The 21,057-nt window shown below is 39.3% G+C and overlaps 1 protein-coding gene across 4 annotated transcripts in view; it reads right to left on the bottom strand.

Moving 5' to 3' along the window:
- The window catches only part of NBEA (neurobeachin), a gene marked incomplete at its 3' end in the record, with an annotated part of 516,829 nt that overhangs the window by 43,299 nt on the left and 452,473 nt on the right, over window positions 1-21,057 (bottom strand). For all 4 annotated transcript variants that reach the window (XM_082012155.1, XM_082012156.1, XM_082012153.1 and 1 more), the window contains 2 exons: window positions 19,497-19,649; window positions 5,167-5,334 (listed from right to left, as the gene is read on the bottom strand). In XM_082012155.1, the coding sequence (XP_081868281.1) occupies window positions 5,167-5,334; window positions 19,497-19,649 (321 nt within the window). The remainder of the gene's footprint in view (window positions 1-5,166; window positions 5,335-19,496; window positions 19,650-21,057) is intronic.

Consider the following 21,057-nt stretch of genomic DNA (forward strand, 5'->3'; position numbering starts at 1 on the left):
GCTGAGTCTTGACAGCCCTATCATGTCAGCCCTCTGTAGTAGCAAAGAGTGTTTCAGCAAGGAGGGGGAAAAAAGGAAAGGAGTAAAAAAAAGAAGTGAAAACTGATGTGATCTACTCTGCTTCCTGTGGGCATATTTCACTATAGCAGATCCAGAGGGATGCTTTGTTATTCCTGTCAGATCAAAGAAAGAGATAACAGAGGAAAATATAAGAGGAAAAATAAAACCCAGAAATGAGGGTAACTGAAAAGCGCTGCAAGACTACTGCATCATTACGACATTTCAAATTATTTAAATATGCTAAATATCAAGTCACCAGCGAAGAAATAAATATTGCATAGGCCATATGCTCTGCTAGCTGCCAGAAAAACTGTCCTACTAGGATTAGTTTACGGGCACAGCAACTGCCTGTCAAACACTAGCAATTTTAAGCATTTTTCAATTTGCTGTGTGAGTTGCGAGTATGTTCAGGTATTTTGACAGACGGCTGCTCAGAGCAAATATCTGAGCCCAGCAGCTTCACACAGCCTCGCCTTCCCACGCACTTGCAATTCCTGTCGGACTGGGGGGACGCAAGTGCTTGGTGGAGATGCAGCAGTCGCAGGAAAGGCGCTTACTGCGCTGCTAAGCTGTATTTGCAACTCACATAGAACACAAGGATGACACAAAGTCATCCTAAAGTCTAGTGCAAACCAATAGCTGTGTAATAGAATGTTTCACTTGATTTTTCCAGACATTTCTAGTCACGAACAAACTCAATGTCTGAAAAAAAGTAAATAGAGATCTGGCTATAATTTTTAAATAAATAAACAGAAAACCTGAAATATAACTTTTCTCCACGCTACATGTGATTAATCTTTTATGCACTAACTGCCTACTTAATTATTCTGTGTTTAACCTACAAGGTAGTACTGAAATTTATTTTAGCTCTTCTGTTGCATTTACTAATGACCAGTATAACTGTGCTGCTCCCTTTCAGCCACAACACTTTGCATCATACAGAAACAAGTTCCTAAAAACACAATATTGATTTCTAAGTGTCCAGATTTCCAGGTGTTTGGGAAAAACGAGGTTCCTAAAATCTACAGACATTCTGGGAGGAACCAAGGCGGGAACTGTATTTTCCTAAAGAGGTGAAGCAATAACATCAAAGCACCATAAATAAACTACATTTCCAATGTTCTTTATACAGTAGCATTCTCAGCATCAACCCCCTGAAGTCAGCCAAATCTGCTCAGTGTAAAGGATTTGGATTATGATGTAAACTAACAGTAAAGACAATTCCAAATAACATCTAATGTCCAATATAACCACTGTTTACATATTAAAAAGAGATACAGGCTTTGTACCAGGGATGTTCTGTCATGTTTCTCCACAGGAGAAGACTGTCATGGTAAAGTTCATTATCAATTACTGCTTTACAAGTACAAGATGAGTTAAGCTGTCATAATTTTCTCAGCCAGAGATCCTCTGCTGTCAAAGAATGTCAATTTTTAATCTGACAAAAGGAAGAAAATTATCTGTTATTCTGACCTCTAATTTCTTGACATTTTAATGCTGTAATTGCTGTGGTTAGTGCTGCAACCATGATTTCACCTGTCAAGTAAGAATGAATCAATATCCTTAAGCTGTTCTTCAAGTTTTAGCTTTCACCTCACTGCTTTTACTTTAAAAAAGGAAAAATTTACAAATAGAATACAAAAGTTTGCAATAAAAAAAAAACCAAAACCAAACAAAACCCAAAAGAATAATTTGGGGCCTGAAAAATGTTTATTTTGTTACACATTTTTTTTCTTTTCCTTATTAAAATATGGAAACAACTCTGCAATGTGCAGAATAAGAGAGACCATTAGAACTGATAGAACCAGAGTATTTCACAATTTCTAATCATAAAAGATCTAAACAACAAAACTCAATTTTATACATTCTGTGGAACATTTAAGTCAGGACTTTCATGTTGCCCTCATCACTAATAAAAATAAATTACAGTGATCAAATTTTTTTTGTGGTATCAGAAAATTACAAAGTTCTTTGAAAAGTCAAAATTGGAATGTTTAAATGAAATCAGTATATTTTACCCATCCAGTGCAGATTGTAAGTTGCCAAAGAGTTGTTACAGGGGGAGACTATGTGATTTCATAGACTTTAGTTATCTAAAACTTAATGTTATCCCAGCATTCCAGTTTCACCCATTGTGAATTTGCAAAACAGAAAATGAAGAAAGCAAGGCAGATGGAGCCTCTTCTACTGAAGAGGTTCAAACAGAACAAAAGCACAGGATGGTTATTTTTCCAGTGTTAAACAGTAGAGAGTTCTCAGACTGCTCCCCCATGCATGTGAGAAAGACACAAGGAGTGAGTTTTTCATAACAAGGATGAGTTATCCCACCATTGAATATATTTTTGCTCCAGCTAGAAGGCTACTGAAGTGAATCCTTTACCATTCTCCACCGAAAACTAAGAACAACATACTTACTCCTCAGTGGTTAAGTGAGGTGCTCAAGCAAAGGGTGAAAGTGAAGGGGCCAAGGCGTAGCATGAACAGGTCATGGGATCTGCCTTTTTAAATTATGTCTTTCAATCAGCTCAGACCTAAATGGGAGGGTTTTTTATGTGGAGCCTTATTTCACTGGACAGGTTGTGCTGAAGCTCAGCTCAGTATGAAATTAGTTATGGCCACAGTTCGAGGAGGCTACTGCTGTATTTGAGCCCATTGGTCTGATAATGGCTGCTGCTAATAAGATTGTATTGATTGGCTTATTACACAGCCATTTACTGAGAACATCCACCGTCTTCTGTGTGATGGAACAAAATATTTGAGTTTATTTAGAAAATAAACATCAAAAACATTTGGATACTGAGAGATGAATTTTCCTGGATAACTGCAAAGCTCAATTAATTTTAAATTTCAGTGTTTCTAAGTTAAGATGCCAGACACTACACCCCCTGGCACTATAAAACATACCAAACAATTGTTACCACTGTTTTTAAAGGTGCTAGTGTTCCTATCCTTACATTTCTGTATTTACAAGTGGTCTTCAGAGGCTTTTGAAAGACCTTTTTGCTTTTAATTTCTTTTCTGGAATATCTGATAAAAGCCAGAATAAAGTAAAAAAAAAAAAAACCAACAAAACAATGCCTATAGAACACATATACTTGTAACAGAAACATGACATCCAAATACCTGACCTACTAGGTCATCAAGATGTCAAATATTTTATTACTGGCCAGAGAATGCCTGCTAGTTTCGTAAATAGAGCTCAGGGAAACAGAAGAAGGCTCTAAATCTGTCTATATTTATACATGTATTGTTATTTCTGATTAAAAATCAATAAAAAGTATTTTTAAACCCTTTTATGACAAACTACAAATCACCAATGTCTGAGATCTCTTGGAGGAGAAAGCACACTATTTTTAAATGCGTGCATACAAATTTATCTATCTCTATATAGCAAAAATTAGGAGGATTAATATTTTCTAGACATGTGGCCTTCTCATTCCTAAGAATGAATATTATTTACTAATCTAACTTGTGGCAATGAAGACAAAGTTGTGCTTTTAGAAGTTTACATGGCATAAATAGCCTACAAAGGGTTTATATGCTATCGGCTGACAGGGCATGGGTTAGATGTACAAGTGAGTGAACATAAACATCTCCATGGTTTTCTTGAAATTTCTGATGACAAGTTATGTATGTAAGTAGAGCCACAGGAGAGTTGAAGAGTCTCATCATGTCATAAGATGTTAAATAAGGTGCACAGACAGACAGATAGACCTCAATCCTACAAGCTGCCCTGTGGGAGTAAGCCCTTAAAGTCAAGACATAGGAGCCTGCCCATGCAAATCAGGACCTTAAGCCTTGCAAATCCCTTGTATTCATGGTGCTTGACACCTGTTTTTTTACTTTAAAAAGCATTGCTCCTTTGCATCTCCAGTTTTGTACATTATTGACTCTTCTCATGCTCAAAGTTTTAAATCCAGAAAACCATTATGTACATAAATATTTGAGGCAGTGGGATCAAAGCAGTTCTGGCCATTCTTAAAGCTAAGCAAATACCAACTGTTTACAAAATATAAGCTCTGCAGTGCTTGGTGTGAAAATCCAGCTCTAGGAAGCTAGAGGTTTGAATGTCTTTTTAGCACCAAATATAACAAGATACAACAACGCACTACTAAAAAACAACATGCCGAACCGCAAATTTAGCTGATACAAACGCTTTCTAGAACCTATTTGTTTCTGAAATCTGTAGATTTCTGTGTCCAAGATTGGAAAACAAACAAACAAACAAACAAAAATCCATCGCCCAGCAATGTATAAATTATTACTGTTTTACATACAGCAGATGGCAGCTATCTGGGGGAATGGAAGATTGTGTGTACAGCTTCATCACAGCGGTACTCATCTAGCAGCTGTTGCTTCTTCACACTTTTCACCAAATTTCAATTGTTTTAGCCAACAAATGGATTATATTAGAAAATGACAATTCAAATTTTTAGTCTTACTAAAAACAAATACAGTCACTAGAAGGAAGCATGTATAAGGATAGCTAGTTCGATTTTTTTAAAATTTACTGATAAATTTAAAATCCTTATTTGTATATATGTGCACGTATATACATTTCACGCATCCTACAAACAGAAATACTTGTATGCACAACAAATAGCAAACATTTTCTATTTTTGTAACAGTTGGATTGTACCTTACATGATTAACACAAAAGCAATCTGAATAATTGCTACTGTCATTCTAGCAAATACGTTCTTTTTCAGATACATATTCTCACTAACATTATCTGACTGAAAAGGTTAGGTTTTTTTCTCTGTGACTATGATGCAGTTTTTTCTTTCATTTTTTCAGTTCTACTAAGTCAACTTAATAAAAGTAAATTATAAAAAGTAGCAGAATATATATTGCAGACCATACATTACCTTATAATTTCTCATATCATAACTGATCTTTAAATATATCAGTAACTTCAAGCGAACAAAATATTTTGGGACATCTGTGTTATTGCTAGTTTATTAATACTTGCTTCTGAAGTCACCGAGGACCTAACTTCTGAATCAAGTCACACACAACAATTTTCTCCATCAGTGAAAGATGGAAAAAGTAGCATTTCTTGTGAGATGACAGGAGTTTTTAGAACGAAACGCAGTAAACACCTACCTCCCTGAGGACAGGATCAGTGATACTGTCCAGGTTCACAGAGCCTTCATATGTTAGGTAGTGGAAAACGTTGAGTGCACGCACTGCTTCTGGTCCTCGTTGCTTGTAGCCAAATATAAGGTCAATCCACTGATGAAGTTGACATGATACAAACTCGCTTTCCAGGGCCTGCAAGTGAAATTCAGAGTTAGGATGTAAATTCCATCTTGCAATTTCATGCTTAAATTATGTCCTACCTTTTCCTATTAACTGAGGAAACATAATGGGTATCATTACATTTCCTGTTCAGGCTTATTTGATATATTTGAAATCCTTCAAGCATTAAAAAAACAAAACTAATTATATTGAGAGAAACACTAAGAAGATATTCTTTCTTCCTTCAGCTTTATATCATGTTAATTTTCTTCTCAGCTACTGGGTTCTTCCTATCTGCAAGGGTTTTAATTATTAATTTTTGATCTTGTCAAATAAGTTAGGTAATTTGTCAAGAAAAACTGATGAAAATGGGAAAAGAATTTCAAAAATGCAATCTACCAACTCATTTTCCAACTAGTTCTAATTAGTCTTAAATGTAAAATCGAAACTTGAGGATTAAAAAGCTGTATCAGCAAAATGAGGTTCTGAACTCCATGTGTGAATAGTGACTAATTTCTCAAAGGAAATGATGATAGTATTACCATTGAGCCTGATCCAACCAATGTGCCTTTATCAGACATGATTGGCATATTTAGTAGATAACATTGCCTGAACTGGAGCTTTCAAAAGCTGAAGGCATTACAGAGTTTCTCCTTACCCCTCTACCAGACTACCTTAGTTTCCCATGAGCCTGTACTTGGATATACAAATCATTCTCCTATAAAGATTCATCATGTATTTAAGATGGCATCCTGGCACACTCGCTCCTTCTTTCCTAATGCTACCTTCAGAGAAGAATTGTGACAAACAGGAACTGGTATTAAAATAAATTTTCATGGTTCATTGACCAAGTTTTTATACGTATCCTTGCCCCAAATCCACCACAGTCCTGATTTTGTACAGTGTCATATACCTGGTTCCCTTCGATCAGAATAAGTGCAGTTCAGTTCTCAGATCTGGGAACTAACTTCTGATTAGCTTGATAGAAAAAACAATAAATTACAGAATCATGGAATTGCTGAATTTCACAGAATCACAGAATCATTAAGGTTGGAAAAGACCTTCAAGATCACCAAGTCCAACCGTTAACCCAACACCACTGTGCCCACTAAACCATGTCCCGAAGCACCACGTCCATACATTTATTGAACACTTCCAGTGATGGTGACTCCACCACTTCCCTGGGCAGCCTCTGTTCCAATGCTTGACCACTCTCTCCATGAAGAAATTTTTCCTAATATCTAATCTAAACCTCAATTGGAATTTGGAAAGGACCTCTGGAAATAACCTGGTCCAGCCCTTCTGCTCAAGCTGGGCCACCTAGAGCAGGCTGCCCTGGACTGTAGCCAGATGGCTTTTGAATGTCTCCAGGGATGGGGACTCCACAACCTCTCTGGGCAAACTGTGCCAGTGCTTAGTCACCTTTACAGTAAAAAAGTGTTTCCTGACGTCCAAAGGGAACTTCTGTGTTTCAGCTTGTGCCCATTGCCTCATGTCCTGTCACTGGGCACCACTGAAAAGAGCCTGGCTCGCTCTGAAAAAAAATACCAGCCTTAATACAATTTATTATGTAAATGTCTACATCAAGCTTACTAGTACTCACTGCATACAGGCAGAGCTGGCAGCAACCCTCCATATTATATTACCTAATTTTTTTCATTCTCAAAGATTGTGGCTTTTTTCTTTCCTCTCCTGAGAAGTCCTAATTCCTCCATTGTTTCTAGCACAGTGCCACTACTCAGCACAAACACTTTCCAGCTAGGACAGAGCTTCATGTCTGTCCCAGGAAAGTTCAGTTTTTACAGGGGGATAAACTTTCGAAAAAATGTGGGTTTTCATTTTATCCATTTACACCAAAAGGAGGTTGCTTCAGAAATAATTATCAGACATTGTAGTACCATACCATGCACTGCCCACCAGCAGCAGCCCCCTGCCCACCCCCCCAGAAGCAGGAATAGGTGCAGACAGGGCAAGCCACATGTGTCTGGCTCCCTCGGTAATCAGGCAATTGTTCCTCAGACATTGTCCCTGTAATGCTCCACATGGAAAAGGAACTCTTTGTGCTTTGGTGGAAAACTGGACCCTTTTCTGTCGAAACCAGTGACTGTTACTTCTGAGGAAAATAGATAGGAAGGCTCAGGCTTAATAGCTGACATGTAGCTCAGTTTTCAAAGGCTTACGTTCATCATACCATAGGAAGCTATAAAGAAATGTTGCAGACAACCATATAAAAATTTGGTTTTTCCTTTCAAAATCAGAGGCCATCATACGCAAATTGCAAGTAAAATTATTTAAATAGCATTAATACTACTTAATACCAAATACTATTAAACTAATACGATTTGGTTTCAAAGCATGCCTCCCAATAAATAATTAAGAAATGCCAGATCCTTAATTATATTGTATTTTGTGCATGCAACACGATATAGTCAGCAACTACATCATCCCATATAATATTTGTCATAGGACTTTTACCTCATTTAGCATGCAGGATGTTAGCATGCAATGATAAAATTAAATATGCCACAGCAAATAAATAAAGCATTTCCTAACTTTTAAATGCTCAAATTTTAATGTTACTTTCCATGTAACAAAACTTAAAATAGCATTTCAAGCCTGTTGTCTTTCCAGCATCTATCACCTTACAACGAGCAGCAACTGTTCTCTTCCTCCTCCAAACTCTGCATATTTATAAGTTCCTTTTGCGTCTGTATCTATTATTTATTTATTAAAAAGCAATTAACAAAAAAAAAAAAAGTTAGGCATTTGCTTCGGTCAAAAATAGCATTGGTATTTCTATAATACAGAGATCATTTCAGGAAAACATCAAAACTTTTGATTATTTAAAGGTGGGACGGGAAATTTGAAGCAATAAATGCTTGGGTCAAATGAGCATATTTCACCCGTTACCGTCTCTAACATCCTCCTCTTGGTGTTAGAATCATTGAATACTTCGAGGTGGAAGGTCATCTTTAAAGGTCACCTAGTACACCCCCTGTGCCACGAGCAGGGACATCTTCAACTAGATCAGGTTGCGCAGAGCCCTGTCCAACCCAACCTGGAATGTTTCCAGGGATGAGGCATCTACCACCTCTCTGGGCAACCTGTGCCAGTGGTTCACCACCCTTATTGGGAAAAGCTTCTTTATGTCTAGTCAAAATCTGCCCTCTTTTAGTTTAAAACCACTACCCCTTGTCCTATCGCTACAGGCCCTGCTAAAATGTCTGTCCCCATTTTTCTTATAAGCCCCCTGGAAGTATTGAAAGGCTGCAATAAAGTCTCCCTGCAGCCTTTTCTTCTCCAGGCTAAACAACCCCAACTCTCTCAGCCTGTTCTCACAGGAGAGGTGTTCCATCCCTCTGAGCATTTGTGTGGCCTCCTCTAGACCCACTCCAAACAGGTTTTTCCTGTGCTGAGGGCTCCAGAGCTGGACACAGGACTCCAGGTGGGGTCTCAGCAGAGAGGAGTAGAGGGGCAGAATCACCTCCCTCGACCTGCCGGCCACGCTTCTTTGGATGCAGCTCAGGATATGGTTGGCCTTCTGGGCTGTGAGTACACATTGCCAACTCATGTCCAGCTTTTCAGCCACCCAGTACCCCCAAGCCCTCCTCAGTAGGCCTGCTCTGAGACCCTTCATCACGCAGCCTGTATTGATACCAGGGATTGCCCCAACCCAGGTGCAGGACCCTGCACTTGGTCTTGATGGACTTCATGAAGTTCACATGGGCCCATTCCTTGAGCTTGTCCAGGTCCCTCTGGATGGCATCCCACCCCTCAGGCATGTCAATCACACCATTCAGTTTGGTGTCATCTGAAAACTTGCCAATCTCACTATGTCATTGATGAAGATATTAAACAGTATTGGTCCCAACACAGACCCCTGAGGGACACCACTCATCACCAGTCTCCACCTGGACATTGAGCTGTTGACCACTACCCTCTGGATGTGACCATCCAACCAATTCCTTACCCACCCATCAGTCCACCCATCAAATCCATATCTCTCCAATTTAGAGGGAGGGGGCGTGTCAAAGGCCTTACAAAAGTCCAGATAAACGACATCGGTAGCTCTTCATAGTCACTCCATCCTAGAAGGCCACTAAGTTGGTCAGGCAGGACTTTCCCTTGGTGAATCCATGCTGGCTGTCTTGAATTACCCCCTTGTAATCCATGTGCCTTAGCATAGCTTCTAGGAGGATCTGTTCCATGATCTTCCCACGCACAGAGGTGAGGCTGACAGGTCTGTAGTTCCCAGGGTCCTCCTTTTGACCCTATTTAAAAATGAGTGCAATGTTTCTCTTTTTCCAGTCACCAGGGACTTCACTCAACTGCCAGGACTTTTCAGATATTATGGAGAGAGGCTTGGCAACTACCTCAGCCAATTCCCTCAGAACTCTGAGATGCATCTCATCAGGTCCCATAGACTTATGCATGTTCAGGTTCCTCAGATGGTCTCAAACCTGATCTTCTCCTACAGTGGGAGGAACTTTGCTCCCTCAGTCCCTGTCCTGCAGTCCATCCACTCAAGATGTGTGGGAAGAGAGGTTGCCAGTGAAGACTGAGGCAAAAAAGTTGATGAGTAGCCCGGCCTTCTCCTCATCTTTTGTTACTATTTTGCCAGTCTTGCTCATCAGGGAGGGTACACTTCCCTTGACCTTCAAAGTTAGGAGGGTTAGGAGAGTTAAATGCCTATGTTATGTTTCCCTGAGGCAGTTTCTACTTGCATGACCAGCCCTTACTCAGCAGCTTGTCCTTCCAGAGAAGGTCTTACTGACTCTGGCAGATTTGGAGAACTTCTGTTTCACGTGGATGAATGGTTCTTTTATAACTTATTAAATAAATGAGTTACTTTTTAACAGCAGCATGTCACGTCTTTGTGTCCAATTCTTTAAGCAGATTTATTGTACTATGTCTATAGGTCCAATGGTTCTTTAAATAACCTTGGGGTCCTTAGTTCCTTGGGGAAGAACCCTAGTTTCTTGGGGAAACTTTGGGGAAATTTGTAAGGAGGAGTGAATTTAAGTATTTTGAATTATAAATTTCAGAACCCCACAAAATTGGAAGTTGGAAGAATTGCTGTCAGGGAGGCTGTGAGGATATTGGTGGTAGTAAAGGGACTAAGCACTATGCTTGCCAGGATGTGTGGTGGAAGACCAGTGTGGTGGTCCTCCAGTGTGGAGGAAGTTGGAAGCTGGTTCCAAATTTCTCACCAGTGTGGAAATTTGGGGTGGAGACCAGAGCAGAAGGTGGAGAGGAGCCAGTTCTGTGAAAGAGAGTGGGTCTGCATGGGCCTTAGCACCACACAGCCTCCAGCTGCGGGCTGCTATGGGTACTGTGTGATGTCCACATCCTCCCCACCAGAGTGTCCTGCGGGGTACGGCACTGGGCACAAACAATAGTTAGGGTGCACTCAAGAACAGGCCACCAAAAGCCTACAAAGTCCTACTGGGCCCTCGGTGGGAACAAAGCTCCCGATCTGTGCTTTATAATCTGGATTCGATTTAGTCAGAAGAAAGCTTGGGATGTCAGGTCTGACCTGGTTTGCTGGTGTTTCTCCAAAGTACTTCTGCAACACTACTCATGCGATACTTGCAGAATCCTCTCCCTAATTTGCTCTAATGCACAGACTGCTCCCCCTCCAGGTAAGAGCCTCCTGAAAATTTATGAGCTTGACTGTCAGCAGTACACCCTTTAGTTTCTCAAGAATATGCAGTGCTCAGTAGGAAATAGGGTGAGGGAATTTTCTGCATAAAAAATAATTTGTAGGTACAGTAGGAACAACATAAAGAAAAAGACGACAATATTATCCTTAAAATAGGCTGTTGATGGTCCTAAAGAATAGCATTTTTCAAAAACATTTTGGCGCTAAAGCATTTTGGGGCCTTTAATATTTTCAGCATATTTTCAATATGAAATATAAAGAAACAATTTTTTTAGAAGAGCAATAATAATTATTACATAATTATTTAATATTATTTGTTTTTTCAAGATTTTTACTGTTAAACAGAAATGAGCTAATATCCAGCTTGTTTTCTATTATAATTAAAACGTACAGAACACAGAGTTTGTTCAGGCACTCTCAAACTGAACTTGTTTGAACCACTCTTATTAGGGCTTCATTTTCAAATAGCAGCATTCCAGTCAGTATTTTTTCACGGGTTTTGTTTTGAGGAAGGATTCTTTCATGTTACTGTTTTCAGTGGAGTGACTTTTATTGCTAATAGGTAAATTGCAAGCATTATTATACATCAGTGTAGAAGTACTGTTTTTTTGTGTGAGTGCAGGCAAGTGTACGCACGCCTGTTCCACAGGCTGAAAATCTGACCTGTAGCTGTTATAAAATATAAAAAGGTATTAGTAAATTTATGTTTATGCATAAACTAAATAAAATTAATATAAGTCAAGTTACTGCTTAGCGGGATCAATCACTATAGCTCTTTTCAGACCTTTGTGCAGTATTAACGCTGCACACTTTCCTCTCTGCTCATCCTAATTTGATGTTAAAATTATTTTTTACAGAGATTCCAGTAGGAGGCATTGGTTTTTATTTTAATGCATACTATATGTGCCGTGTAAAGTATCAGGAGACATGGATTTATAAAATATGCTATTCCAACCTCTTTTTAACACACCGTTTTGTGTTACCTGGGTATTTTGTGTCACCAGAGAAGAGTAAAACTCTAATGCTGCCTCTTGTCTGGACCACAGCTGCACTGCCCCTCCTGCTTCTGCAGTCCCTGCCTTTTCCTCCCCTCCATAACTATATGCTCTCTGTCTCTCCAAGAACTCCTACCACAGTATCTTGGTATTAACTTATATTCAGTATATTTAAAAATATTTTCCTAAAACTACTCCAAGACACTTCAGTTTTGTAGCTCTGCTCAATAACAGACCGTCGGCTGTTTCAGCCTGTGAGCTGGGTTTTTCTTCCCTTACATCTGTGTTCCTCTGCAGCCACTGAATATACAGATTCTCTCCACTTAATATTCCTCTGCTTCATTTACTGTGTCTTGTACTGACTATCAGAGTAAAATCTTTTACTCTTGTCATAAAATAGAACAGGCAATACTGAGATCTGAAATAAGTTATGTTCATTTAAACAAAGTAATATTTTAATAAAAGTGACACAAAAGTGCATTCTACAGATTTGGGTTATTCAGGGATGTCTTCAAAAAAACTGATCCTTTATGTGAGCATCTTCCAGATGTAAATAAGATTCTTCAGCGATACACAAAGTTTAAAAAAAACCCAACACTGCCATTTCCAAATTAGATTGAACCCCCTGTTAGCTGAATGAGTTTTAATTGCATTGAGAACAAACCCTTGCAATACAGAAAATAAAACGAAAGCTGCTACTGAGGAAGTAATATCAAATCTTATCTACTGCTTATCTGGTAAAAAAGGAATGTCAACTGCTGCTGAATGGTGAGGAGAAAAGATAAATCCTTCAGATCCTCATAGCACAGAGATTTCATAATAGATGTTTCTAAAGACTATTCAAGAAGCTTTTAAATTATGAAATACTATGCATGCTTCTGAATAGCCAGGGAACTGTACAAAAATGTAATTGGCAGCAGAAGAGTGTAAATAAATCATTTCAAAGACAGAAAGAAAATTCAATCCTAGTAACAGTTATGTAATAGGAACAAAATATGTATAACAAAAACAGGACACCATTTAGCCTCTCAAAAATATAATTTGTAGTGAATGGATTTTACTCAACGCTGTAATTTGTAATTTAATATGTGCATAAGCCATAATGAAAATATCATTATAATTAACTCTGAATTACACAATCTTGCATCTTTTGTTTCAAAACTAAAGAATGCTTATTATAAAAGCTCTGCTTCAGTGTTTCACAGTGGTGTTCCCTGCCTTGATTTAACATGCTTGACTTACTGACTGAATCTGTTCTATTTCTGGCTCTCAGGACTGCGCTAAGTCTGTGGGGATTGAGAGGCTGAGTAGGACTACAGATGCACATCTGTGGAAGGTTTTATGCGTGGGGTTTTTTTTCCTGGTAAACTGGGAGATTATGATTGATGAGCCCAGCATTAGGGTAATGTTATCAGGGACACTTTCTGCCTCTGTCCTTTGTGCCATCGCCGAGGTCAGACCATAATCATGTTAGCATTGAACACTGTGCTTTATTAATGTTTCATGAGTAACTCCGTAGTAATCAGTCTAGCTTTGTACAGATAAATAAAACTGCTACAACAATCCCTGATGTATACACTGAGTGCTTTAGAAGCTGCTGTAATAGGTCTTAAAAGAAATGAATGTCTTTTCTGGTCTTTATAATAAGTCTAATTTTCACAAGTTTAAAGGAATTTCTTTTGATGAAAAACCATTTCCATTTCCATTTCTGTGTTTAGTTAGAAGTGTAAAACAGTCAGCTGAACAATCAAATAACACCAAAACCCTGACTGCCATTTATTAATTTGCTCAAAATTTTAGTAAAGCTTGTTAACCAATTGGTTAAATTATGTTGATTTATGTCACTGTGCCTCTGTGATGTTTTCTAGGCTGTTCTCTACTTGCTTTGGTAAGTCTCAGGATGAAATGCTGAAATTCTTGCTGTTATTTGAAGAAAATGTTTACATTCATAAATGTGCAAGCACGTTGTATTTAAGGATTTGTATTTACTCCCACATAAAATTACACATTATATATGCCTGCAGCAAGCAAAAAATATGTATGAACAGAAGAAAATATTGTCAATTGGCAAAAACCAAGATCCCTCTGTGTGTTACGCATTATCACATAGGATCCTTTCCACTGAAATGAAATGACTACTGCTGATTTCATTAGACAGGGGATCAGGATAAAACTTACTTGAAATATTCCTTAATTTTCTGTGGTTTTCCTGTAAACATGTTCTTTACTTGCTTTGCTAAGTTTCTGTAGAAATTCCAGGCTTGCACAAGCTTGCTGTGTTTTACACGTCAGCACCACACCCAGGCTATTTTTTTTTTCTCAAGATAGATTCTTGTATAACAGCCAGAGCTTGGCCTGGGGATGACCTAACAGAATAATACATCTGCTGGCTGGCTAAAAACATGGAATCAGACATTAGGTAGGGAATGTCGAACTTTCCAGTCCCTTTATATTTGTTCCTGATTTTGACCAGTCTAGTTCTAGCGACCAAAAAGATAGCATACTGGCAGTATGCACTAACAAAAACCTACGTGAGGAAGTTTTTCTAAAAATTATTACACATTCAAGTTAATACACTTTCAAAATGTAATTCCATTACTCCTTACTATACATACTCTCTGCATTTTCCTGAAACGGATTATCGTTCTTTAGCTACTTGCGACTTTATAGTAAGCTTTATAAAAACTGTGCATATATCATGCTCTTTAAATATCCCAAAGTTATTCACTTTGTTTCACTCTGAACTCCATCCAAACATGAATATTTTTTCTGTCATCTAGTCGCCCACAAGTGAATCCAATATTCCAGGTGCAGTCTCAAAAGGACCATACGCAGGTACAACTGTTTACATCCTTTGTGATGCAATGGTTCTCCACAGATCGCATCAAAATACACTTATTTCTACTGATTATAGAATTACAGACTTTTATCTAATTTAATTGCAGCTCATTGTCACCCTTCCCTTGCTACTGCTCTATTTTTGGTACTATCTTTGTTTCCAGACTTCTGCTTCCTATCTAATGTCTTTAATTCTTTCCTCCCAAGGTGATTTTCAGTGTATTTTCTGCATCTAATTCAAATAAATCTATGCCTCTTTCTTCTGTTTTCTAGGCAATTCCCAACTTTATTATCTTTTGCGAACTTCGTCAGACTCCTCACTTGAAGACAGCATGTATCTGTGTAGAACTGAATTTTAACTCCTGATCATGCTCTTGCTAAAAGTAGAAGCTGGGGTGAATAAAGGCCATGCAGAAGCTGCCTCCAGGCAAAACTGTATAATAACGGCATGATGCTCACATCTGTGAGGACAGGAGTGGAAGACAGTATAGCAAGGGTATGATACATAAGGGAGATCATTTCTGGGTTTAGAAATCTGCAAAGTACTCAATTAGTTGAAGCCTGGGATTCTAATACTACTCTAATCCTAACATTTGGTTCGTCTGTCTCCTAGCACCTGAGCATACTTATGCATGTGTGGAATCAGTCATTAGTGCTATTACAGCTTAATATTTAAAAGGTGTTTCCAGCTTTTAACTAGCGGTCTTTCTTGAAAGTATAGTCCTAAAGGGGCATAAATGCTATACTCCAAATTTCATGCAAGCAGCTGTTTTCTTCAACAGCACAAAACTTTTCTGTAGAGAGCTCCTATGCTATTTTCTAAACAGCAGAAATTTCATGAGAGAAATCAAATAAACTAAAGCTAAAGATTTTCTTCAAGTGATCTCTTATCACATAGCGCCTTTTGGCCTCCTATTAATCATTCCATCTTTGTGGAAAGGAAGGATGGAGAAAACACAATTTAGGTTACAAAAAGGAACATTCTTTCTAAAATTTCCCAAAGAGAGTCATTAATATGCATCTCTCATTAGATTCCCCAATAGGTGGCAGCTTGTTTATCCTTTTACACGAAGGTATCACACTTCTGTTCTTACATATGTCAAAACTAAACCTCTTGGTCAGCTTTAGTGTGCTTACTCCTGGGCACAGTTTGGGTTTAGTCACAACCACAATCCAAAAAAGGCTCTGTGCTGTGACGTGGGCACTCCAGAGACACATACCTGTGATTGCACATCCCACACTTGAGAATGCAAACAGCGTGTAGCAATCCTTTGAGGCCATCTCCTTCTTTGCTAGTAAAATTGCACTTGAATTTATTGCCATCAGCTATGACAATTACTTCTTTTTAGAAAGAATGTTATAATATATGCAGCTATAAGAGAAATCAGCCAAAAAAAAGAATGAAAATGTTGTTCAGCTTCATCCTGCCAATGAAGGACTACTCCCTGGAACACATTTCTCATGCTATGTCTAGTGCATTTCGTATGTCTCAAGTGATGAGGTTGCCATCACTTCCTTAGGACACTGCTGTACATATGTCAAACCATTTACTCTTCTAAATGAAGGACACTTGCAAATCATATACATCTAGGAATAGGTTTGTTTTTATAATATTCTTCTATTCTTTTGGGATTCATAGGGCTATTTTTTCTATCAACTCCTGAAGAACAATCTTCTTTAAATAGACAGTACTTGAAATTAAATTTCCAAACTGATTAGAAGAAAACCAGTGCTGCTAGACTTACAATGCTACCACAAAAGCAGTATAGGGAATAATGCACAAGGTGAACACTTCTGCAACTGTATGGAAACATGTATATGATTTTACAAATATATTAACAACAAAAAGAGAGGCAAGGAGAATCTCCATCCCCTACTGGATATGGTGGAGAACATTGTCTCCAAGGACGAGGACAAGGCTGAGGTACTTAATGCCTTCTTTGCCTCAGTCTTTAATAGCCCGTCCAGGTATCCACAGGGTATTCAGCCCCCTGAGCTGGAAGATGGGGATGGAGAGCACAATGTACTCCTCATAATCCAGGAGGAAGCAGTCAAGGACATGCTAAACCACCTGGAAACACACAAGTCTATGGGGCCTGATGGGATCCACCCGAGAGTACTGAGAGAGCTGGCAGAGGAGCTTGCCAAGCCACTCTCCATCATTTATCAGCAGTCCTGGTTAACAGGGGAGGTCCCAGAAGACTGGAGGCTTGCCAATGTGACGCCCGTCTACAAGAAAGGCCAGAAGGAGGATCCTGGGAACTACAGGCCTGTCAGCCTGACCTCTGTACCGGGGAAGACTATGGAGCGGTTGGTCTTGAGAGTGCTCACAGGGCACCTGCAGGACAACCAAGGGATCAGGCCCAGCCAGCATGGGTTCATGAAAGGCAGATCCTGCTTGACCAACCTGATCTCCTTCTATGACCAGGTGACCCGCCTTGTGGATGAGGGAAAGACTGTGGACGTTGTCTACCTGGACTTTACTAAAGCCTTTGACAGCGTCTCCCACAGCATTCTCCTGGAGAAACTGGCGGCTCGTGGCTTAGACAGGTTTACTCTTTGCTGGGTGAGGAACTGGCTGGACGGTCGAGCCCAGAGAGTTGTGGTGAACGATGTTAAATCCGGCTGGCGGCCGGTCACAAGCGGTGTTCCCCAGGGCTCGGTTCTGGGGCTGGTCTTGTTCAATATCTTTATTGATGATCTGGATGAGGGAATCGAGTGCTCCCTCAGTAAGTCTGCAGATGACACCAAGTTGGGTGGGAGCGTTGATCTGCTGGAGGGTAGGAGGGCTCTGCAGAGGGATCTGGACAGGCTGGATCGATGGGCAGAGGCCAACTGTATGAGGTTTAATAAGGCCAAGTGCCGGGTCCTGCACTTTGGCCACTACAACCCCATGCAATGCTACAGGCTTGGGGAGGAGTGGCTGGAGAGCAGCCCGGCAGAAAGGGACCTGGGGGTGCTGATTGACAGCCGGCTGAACATGAGCCAGCAGTGTGCCCAGATGGCCAAGAAGGCCAACAGCGTCCTGGCCTGTATCAGAAAGAGTGTGGCCAACAGGAGTAGGGAAGTGATTGTACCCCTGTACTCGGCACTGGTGAGGCCGCACCTTGAATACTGTGTTCAGTTTTGGGCCCCTCACTACAAGAAGGATGTTGAAGTGCTGGAGCGAGTCCAGAGAAGGGCAACAAAGCTGGTGAGGGGTCTGGAGAACAAGTCTTCTGAGGAGCGGCTGAGGGACCTGGGGTTGTTTAGTCTGGAGAAGAGGAGGCTGAGGGGAGACCTTATCGCTCTCTACAACTACCGGAAAGGGGGTTGTGGCGACGAGGGTGTTGGTCTCTTCTCCCAAGTAACTAGTGATAGAACGAGAGGAAATGGCCTCAAGTTGCGCCAGGGGAGGTCTAGATTGGATATTAGGAAAAATTTCTTCACTGAGAGAGTGGTCAGGCATTGGAACAGGCTGCCCAGGGAGGTGGTGGAGTCGCCATCTCTGGAAGTGTTCAAAAAACGTGTGGATGTGGCGCTTCAGGACATGGTTTAGAGGACATGGTGGCGCTGGATTAATGGTTGGACTTTATGATCTTGAAGGTCCTTTCCAACCTAGTGATTCTGTGATTCTGTGATTCTGTGATAGCTTACTCAAAGTATAGTCCTGACTATATAAGTAAGACAAACAATATGCATTTTAAGGAGGATCGATTTCCATAACAGAACCATAAATTGAACTATTGCTGGCCAAAACATCAAAACACCAGTTCTCATTGATATCCTTAATATCTTTTTCAATGATCTGGATGAGAAGATGGAGTACACCCTCAGTAAGTTCGCAGATGACACCAAGTTGGGTGGGAGTGTTAATCTGCTTGAGGGAAGGAAGGCTCTGCAGAGAGATCTTGACAGGCTGGATGTCAAGGCCAACTGCATGAGGTTAAACAAGGCCAAGTGCCGGGTTCTGCACTTGGGTCACAACAACCCCATGCAACGCTACAGGCTTGGGGAGGAGTGGCTGGAGAGCTGCCCGGTGGAAAAGGACCTGGGGGTGCTGGTTGACAGTCGGCTGAATATGAGCTGACATTGTGCCCAGGTGCGAAGATGGCCAATAGCATCCTGGCTTGTTGCGCCAGGGGAGATTTAGATTGGATATTAGGAAAAGTTTCTTCACAAAAAGGGTTGTCAAGCATTGGAACAGGCTGCCTGGGGAAGTGGTTGAGTCATCATCCCTGGAGGTATTTGAAAGACATGTAGATGTGATGCTTAGAGACATGGTTTGGTGGTGGACTTGGTAGTGCTAGGTTAATGGTTGGATGACCTTAAAGGTCTTTTCCAGCCTAAATGATTCTATGATTCTGTGATCTCTGATGAATAGGAAGTGCATAGCTTCAGTCAAGTAAGGAATATAATATATCTAACAAGATATCAGCATTTATAATAACCTTTTACTTTTTTATGTAGAAGGTGGTGAGAAGGAACCAGACTTAGATTTTTCAGGCTGTCCTCTATTGTCCAGCTCATGCCCGTCTGATGCTTTCTCATGAGACAGTAAATAACTGGATTTCATTTTGTCTGATTGGGGCACATGGAAGGAAAATCCATTGTAAAATAAAGGGTTCTGTCAAGCAAGACAATGCAAATTCTCCTTCACTTCAGATTAGCTTGTTAAAACACAAAACTCCTTACTTAGGCTAAACTGAAGTGCAACTTACCATCCTGTTGATACGGACAAAGTCTTCAGGCTTCTTGGCCCATGGGGGCAGATCAACATCATTCACAACAACTTCGTCTTCTCTGATTCCTAGATTATAGCCATTACTGTTGACAAACATCTCTGGTAGGTAGTAAAACTCTGGAATTAACTCCTAGCAATGAGAAAACACAGAATAAGACTTTACTTTTTTAGTTTACTTTTATACAGAGATGCTAAATGGTGCTGCTAGAATCACTCTCTGTTGTAGTACACATTAAAGCACCTTATGTTTATGTTTCTGTGCAGTTGTTTAAGAACTTTTATAGTCTGTTTTCTTGTACTTACGGTCAAACATATTTTTCATAATGAAATATTCAATCTTTGTTTTTCCCATATCTGTTTTTATGAAAATCGTAACTTTGGAAAAGCAGTGCATATCAATAAAGGAGACCTCACCAGAATAACAGGTACAAGAAACTGTATGCTTCAATACTATAAATACGTTTTTTTAATCACTAAACTACTTAAAAGCGGGAGAAAAGTTGCTGATGTAACACTGTCTTGATTTTACTTTCTCTGTATCCTTTAATTGCATAAGAAAAGGTGGCAATTTCATTGCCTATATAAGGAAAAAGAATTCATGGTGAATTAATATTTTTACTGTAAGAAAAATTCAAAAATACATGGAGAGAAAAATATCAGTATGACAAATATCCTTAAAACAGAAATACAAGACATTTAAACTATGAAAGATCAATAACTGAGTAGTAAAGATCTGCAACGTATCAACGCATTATAGATAAGTTAGGGTGTGAAGTTTCTCCCAGTTTCCAGGACAGCTAAATAGAAATGTATTTTGACGTAATAAATATCACCATTTGTTGCTGTCTATTATTTTAGCAGTAAGTATTGAACTGTAATAACAAAAAGAGCTTTAAAGTCCGCTATCTCTTTTCTAATACCCAGATATGGATTAAATTCACTAAATTTCATTGTTAAAAGCATTATAGCATTCAGTTGTGTAACATGATCAAAACTGATGACACAGCACCTGAAACCTGAGTCTCTTTGTGGTCCTTTCAAAAGCTGCAGACATGCGAAGAGTAAAAAAAAAATCACTGGAGACACAAACTTATCTAATTAAATCTGATCTGCAACTCCTTAGAGAATAGAGCAGTTAAAGTATAGATGGTCCATTCAAATTTATTCATTTTAAAAAAAGAAAGAGAATATTTACATTGCAATTTTTAAGTATGCTTAGAGAGACAATTTAATTGCTTCTTTACATAATTGTTAATATACTACACACAGTCTGAATTCAGATTAGCCTAAAATGCAATGCCAATCAATATCTAACCAGTGCAAAACGCTAACCAAGACATGTTCGAGCTTGAATAGCTCATTATGAAATGAGCTGTAATTTCAAAAAGCTCACAAAATTTAAAAATATTACATGCAGTAAATAATAAAACAGCAGCTACAGCAAAGCCAAACTAAAAGCAATTCTGAATATCCTATAAGGTTAAAAGAAAAAAAGATTATTTTACTGATCATCTTATTATATACCTGTAATTTACTCA

Source organism: Phaethon aethereus, assembly GCF_964289735.1.
Source record: "Phaethon aethereus genome assembly, chromosome: 1".
Classification (NCBI taxonomy): domain Eukaryota; kingdom Metazoa; phylum Chordata; class Aves; order Phaethontiformes; family Phaethontidae; genus Phaethon; species Phaethon aethereus.